This window comes from Numenius arquata, chromosome 11 (assembly GCF_964106895.1).
Source record: "Numenius arquata chromosome 11, bNumArq3.hap1.1, whole genome shotgun sequence".
Lineage (NCBI taxonomy): Eukaryota > Metazoa > Chordata > Aves > Charadriiformes > Scolopacidae > Numenius > Numenius arquata.
Genome location: NC_133586.1, coordinates 17550267 through 17556266, shown reverse-complemented (window position 1 = coordinate 17556266; position 6000 = coordinate 17550267). Strand labels below are relative to the sequence as shown.

Sequence of the window (6000 nt, the reverse complement as noted above, 5' to 3'; positions counted from 1 at the left end):
CCACCAGGCCTCTAACCCATACTCTGGTGGGGACCATCTGCTCTTTTCATGTGCCTTTCTACTGATACCAAAATAATTTCCATCTGACTGCCCTGTGCTTTGCACGAATAAAAACCTTCCGGGCTGCTGCTTCTAAAGTAGATTTACCTTCAATCACCATTTATTAAATCTCTGTCCATTAAAAACCATAGCTTGCAGAAGCTGTGTGCATTAAGCCTGATTATAGAGTCAGTAGAGAAGAGGGAGGGGGACAGCAGTTTGTATCAGTGTATTGCCTTGTTTTTCTAGTTGGCTGGCTGGCTGGTAACGCTTGTGACAGGGTGCATATCAGAACAGGGGTCTTATTATTTGGCTTTGATTTTAGTTTATGCATCTGTCTCTCTTTTTATTTAAGCTGTAACTTAATGACTGGTGGCTTCAGGAAAAAACCTGCTCAGACTACATGACTAAAATCAGGGTTTTCTTTGGTGCTGGGGTACTAGGTACCTTATGGAGGGTAAGGGCCAGGGGACTAAGAAAGGAAGAGGAGGAAAGTTGGCAGGTTCCTTACGGAGGATGAGTGGCTCCTTCAAACGTACCTCATTTAAGGGCTCAGCATCTGGCTCACAAAAGGTAAGTCTGCAATTACCCAAATAGTACAATCTGAGGGAAACAACTGGAGACACTGTTTGCCACTCTTCTTTTTTTATTTTTTTTTTAAATAGCTGATACTCTTATTAATGAGAACAATTCTCTTTCCCTCTGCGCTCTTTTAAGTCTCGGAGGTATTAGTCATGTTTATTGCACTGGTTCTGGCAATTATCTTATTCCTGTTATGGGAGTTCTTTCACAAGCACACTCTCTTAAGGATCTTTGGGTTTACTATCACTGAACAGGGCTAGCCTGTAATTTTTCCTGTCCATAGTCAAAATCATATTTCGATGACTATTGATGCATAGTGTTCATGCCAGATTTAGATGCAATCAATCAGAAGACTGATAGGATCTATAAAAGATTTTGATGTGATTCACTGAACATCTACGGCAGACAGATTCTATGAGAAATACAGTTTGTGGTTAGACCATGTGCTGTCCAGTATGTGGATGAAAAACACAAGGGGGGAGAAGGAAGACATGAGGTGATCGCTTTATTAATCTATAAACTCACTCTGTTGTTGTCATAAGCTTTCCTTTTGTAGATGAATATTAAGAATTTGTTTCTTAACTCAGTTTTTAGCTGTGAAGTGAATTTAAATACATCTGTTGTCCATGGAATGATAGATTCATTTGGAGCAAGTGTAGACTAAATTCAGCTCAGGATTATTTAGATTCCAGCTCAACTGACCTTTTTCGAACTGACTCCATTCAAATAATGAGAAATAGATTTTGTCTTCTCTTCCAACCCCTCCAACTCTCTTACTTCTAAATTCTGCTGATCATCACAATGTTAGAGTCAGACTCTAATTCAAGAGGTGAAAGGAAGTCTGAAGGAACATAACTGAGAGAAAAATGTCTGGCAGCATCTTGGAGGAAATTAGTTATTGACACACAGGCAACCGAGTATGCATTAAAATGTTTCCTTCTTAAAAAAGATTGTTCTATATGATGTGAAATATTGGTCATTGTCATCTGTGAATGCAAGAAAGAGTATGTCTAGGTTTGGGGAACTTCTTCAGCAGACATTAATGGTCATGGGCCATCACCAGGTGAATTGCAAGCACTATCTAGGGATAAAGACATTTACAGCCACGTTTTTTATGTACTAACTGGGGACCCTTGCCCTTTTCTCTGCTAAAGAGATTGTCAAGTTGCATGTAATACCCATATTACAGGCCCTGTTACAGACATTGAGTGCTAGGAGAAACAAATAAACAAAAATAATAATTCAGCTGTGATGTCCATGTCACCAGGGCAACCCTAACAACTTAGAAGAAAAACAGAACACTCTAAAGTGTTTGCAGTGGGTTCAGTTTTTTTATCCTCTCATAGATATGAAGCAAATTGGCATACTGAAATGTCAGCTAGTACTTAGCAGCAGTGTCACTTAGCGTAGCTTTCCCCATTAATTGCACAGTTGCTTCTTAGGTGCCTCATGTTTGTGTCCAAATAGTGTGAAAAACCAGGCTGGCCTCAAAGATGAGCCTGTTTCATGAACAACTGTATATTGCTTGCTTTGTCAACCAAATGACTTCTCAAAGTAGTTTCATAGACTGGTAGTATTATTTATTGAGTAATACAGAGAAACAATGATAAAGGAAATTAAGGAGAAGGATTTCCCCTTTAAAATGTTGTTTTAAATATCTAGGCTCACTTAAATGTGACAAATCAGAATAGTAAATCCATAGTGCAGGCATAGTGCCCCCGGTCCAGTCAGCTTTTTTCTTTCTTTTTTTTTTTTTTTTTAATGTCCCCAAGCCTCTGTTGATGCTGCAAAGCATAGAATTTTACATCCTGAATGGAATAAAGTCGGAGTAAAATACCCAGATAAAAATTGTTTAATCTTATCCCACTAATCCCATAGGAAAGACTAGTCAAATGAAGGTAGAAGGAACACAGGACAGATTTTGTTTTTCTTAGCAAGGTTTGACTCTGATTATAAAAAAAAAAAAAGCTGTAAATTCTCTTTGTGGCTTGCTTCTTTTAGTCTTCATAATTTTTTTGGTGTTTATTTGCTTTAATGTTTATTTTGGGAACAAAAGCTTTGTTTCATGAGAAAAATACTATTTCTAGATTTGATTAAAAAAATAGATTTTTAGGCTTACATAGTAGGCTGGGAGTGTTACTGCTGCTGAGCAATCATGTTGGTTGGCTCTCTGAGGTTAATAGCAGGCTGTCAGCATACAGGCAAGGGGAAGTGATTGTCTCTGGGGGGCAGGACATCTCAAGGCAGAAAATCTGGGCAGTGTTGTGCTTGAGGCTGTTTTGTACTGAATGTAAACTTTTGCTGCTGATACAGCTGAAAACAGGGATTGAAACTATTCTTGAATGTGGGTATGCTGTAGGGGTATAGTGCTTTGGGATACATCTGGAAAACCTAGGCAGGAAATGGTTAAAGCCGAGTGATGGCACTAAGCATAGAGATTTATAATGAAAATTTACCTACCGCTCTAATAATTCTTCCCCTTACCGCTCTCGCAGACCTTTTTCTGAGGAGTGTAACAGTACGTGGTCCTGGTCCGTGATTTTGACTCACAATTTCTACTGCAACAGTGTAGCAAGAGTAATTAAAATGGCCAAGTATTTCTACTCAGCTCTCTGTTTAGCTCTCCCGTGTATTCCCCCGGTTTTGGCAGCAGTGCTCTCAAGGAAGATGACATTTTACCTGAGCAGTTTTACAAAAACACCTGTTTGTTGCTGCCTGCTCTGAAATGAAAGGCCTTATTCTCTACCTGAACAGAAAGTGCTGTAAATGAAATGTGAAACACGTAAGGTTTAAGAAAAGGAGTATGCTTGTGTGTGTGCACGTTTATATCTGTTTTGGTTTTGTTTCTTGTAAACATTTCAGTTTATTAAAAAAGGAAGCATCTTATCTGGATGTACATCACTGGTCTGTCATTCCACTAATGGGAATGACTTCAGATTACTTTTGTAGTACTAAACAATGCTTTCGTCTCTGCTTATTATCTCCATTTAATTGATCTAAATGTCTTTAAAATGTACTTACTATCGCTCATTTTCTGTTCCTCTGAAGAGAAGACCATTTTATTGAAAGAGCTTTTCTCTGCATATTATTTCTGTTTGCCTATAATTCTTCCATGCTTGTAAATTCTCTGCGATTATCTGTATAAGGATAAGCCTTCCAGATGCTCAGATTTAAGCTTTTATAGAGACACTAATATATTTTTTAATTGCTTTATTGCTCACATCACTGTCTTCTTTCTGGCTATCAAATATGGTGCAGGAAATAACAGTAATGTTTAAAAAAAGTAAATTTTTTAGAATATTAAAAAATATTTTAAGGAATATTTTATCTAAATACATTGGATAACTTTGAAAATCTCAACAGCGCTACTGTAGAAAGTATAATGGATCTTTTTAATTTTTTTAAGGTAGTACAGTGTTACCCAGTGATTCATTAGCTTTCATGGATTACGAAAGTGGAAAGATTATTAGACCTTCAGACTAAGGCAAATAACCTGTCCTGTGTTTTGTAAATGGCCAGGCAAACCAGAGAAAAGAGGGGAAAGGATGAATACATTCTCCTAGATCACAGAGAACTTATCTTTTAGACAGAAAAACGTTTTTATCTCCTCTTTAAGTTGCTGTTTTGATCTGTCTTGCCATTTGTTAACAAAGCTTGAAAACTAGTATAAAATCTCTTGAAGTGAGTTGCAGTTTTTAGTCTTAAATTTTATGATTTGTGTGCTTGCTTATGTTAATATTAAACTTGGAATGGGGAAAATAAGATTAATGGATGAATTTAGTTTCTTCTCCTAAACTGTTTGTCAAGAAGCTGTGATTTCCTTCAAATTACCATACCTCTTTGATGGTTTATAAAAGATAAGCTCATGGGTTTATTTGGAATATCCAACTGTAACTGGTCAATATTACAATTATGATTAGATAGATCGCTTGGTAACAGTGAAATAATTTTCATAGAAATTCCTTTTAAGAGTTTCAAATATATATTTTTTTTTTAATGAAAGAAGGGAATTTCAATTAGAATAATCTGTGACTATCACAGCAGAATCAGGACTGTAGCTGCATTCTGAAAAATGAGTTGAGTATATAGTTGAGCATATAAATTTATCCAATTTTTACAAATTGTTTCTACTTGTGTATGCTGTTTTACAAAGAGCACTCTACTGGCTCTTTCACTGAGCTGCCTTGCTGAATTAACGCTGGATCAACACTGAATCAGTTTAGTGTTGATTTGGTATCTTAATGTCCTTCAGCAAACTGGTTAAGAGCATTGTGAAAAACATTCCGTAGTAGAGTATGTGTTAGTCAGTGCCAGCTGATCTGAATAGGAATTGGAAATAAATCCTTTAACCCCCTAAGCGGGATGTACAATTGGCCAAGTGAATTATAAGGCTTTTGTTTTGCTGTGTCACATCATCCAAAGAAAGAATATCTGTATAGTAGAGGATTTATCAAATTTGAAATGTAGAACTAACTGGTTCTCCTTAGTGTGTCCATGACATTTTTCTTGAGATCCTGTGAGTTTGTTGTCAGGAATTGTTCTGAAGGAGTTGAGTGTATATTCTGCAGGTATGAGTCACCCGGCACAGCCAGGCAGGAGGCATGGCACTAAGCCCCTTCTCTACAAGTCAGTACAGCACAGCCAGCCAACAGGAGCAGATGGTGTGTGCATACGGCGAGTAATATGTGATCTGTAGCATGACGGAAGGGTTACCGCAAAGGCATGGAAGCTTAGTCTTCAAGGTAGGGTGTAAGCATGGAATCAGAGACAAGAATTCTTGCACTGTGTTAAAGCCTCATGTCCCACTAACAAAAATGCTGCCTGTGCTGCTACGTCATGATGGCTCCCAGCCATGAGAATGTCATGAGTTTTGTGGGAGCTTTTTTGCATTCTTAGTGTGTTTGAGTCCAAATGTTTGGCAAATTTTTAAAACTGTTGATAGCTGTTACTTAAAACATATAACAATCATGTATATACCTAACACTTTTCATCCCCATTATAAATTTGAACAGCATACAAATTATTTATACAGAGGTGCTACTCTGAAATGCAGAAGCTTAATAACCTAGTACAGGATTCTAGGGCCAGAAGGAGAGAGGGGTTTGTCTAGGTAAAATTCCTGAGCCAGTGCAGGTTTGCAACTTTTAATTGCAGGGGTAATAGGAAACATTTCTGGACTCTTGTGCTAGCCATATCAGTGAAAGCATGGATTTAGTACCAAGATTCCATAGTGTTTAGAAAAAGATGAAGCTGACAAAGGGAACAGCAGGAGAACTGTCCTTTTTCATATTGCACGTAAGCAGGGCCTTCAGTTTTAAGGGATGGTATATGGTGTAGATGCCTGCAATAAAGATACTCACTTTGAAAAACGGAAAATAA

The 6000-nt window shown here is 37.5% G+C and overlaps 1 protein-coding gene across 1 annotated transcript in view; it reads left to right on the top strand.

The window, feature by feature from the left end:
- Nucleotides 1-489: 489 nt before the first annotated feature.
- The window catches only part of TRPM1 (transient receptor potential cation channel subfamily M member 1), an 81527-nt gene continuing 76016 nt past the window's right edge, over nucleotides 490-6000 (top strand). Inside the window, exon 1 of the mRNA XM_074156005.1 lies at nucleotides 490-612. Within this exon, the coding sequence (XP_074012106.1) occupies nucleotides 490-612 (123 nt within the window). The remainder of the gene's footprint in view (nucleotides 613-6000) is intronic.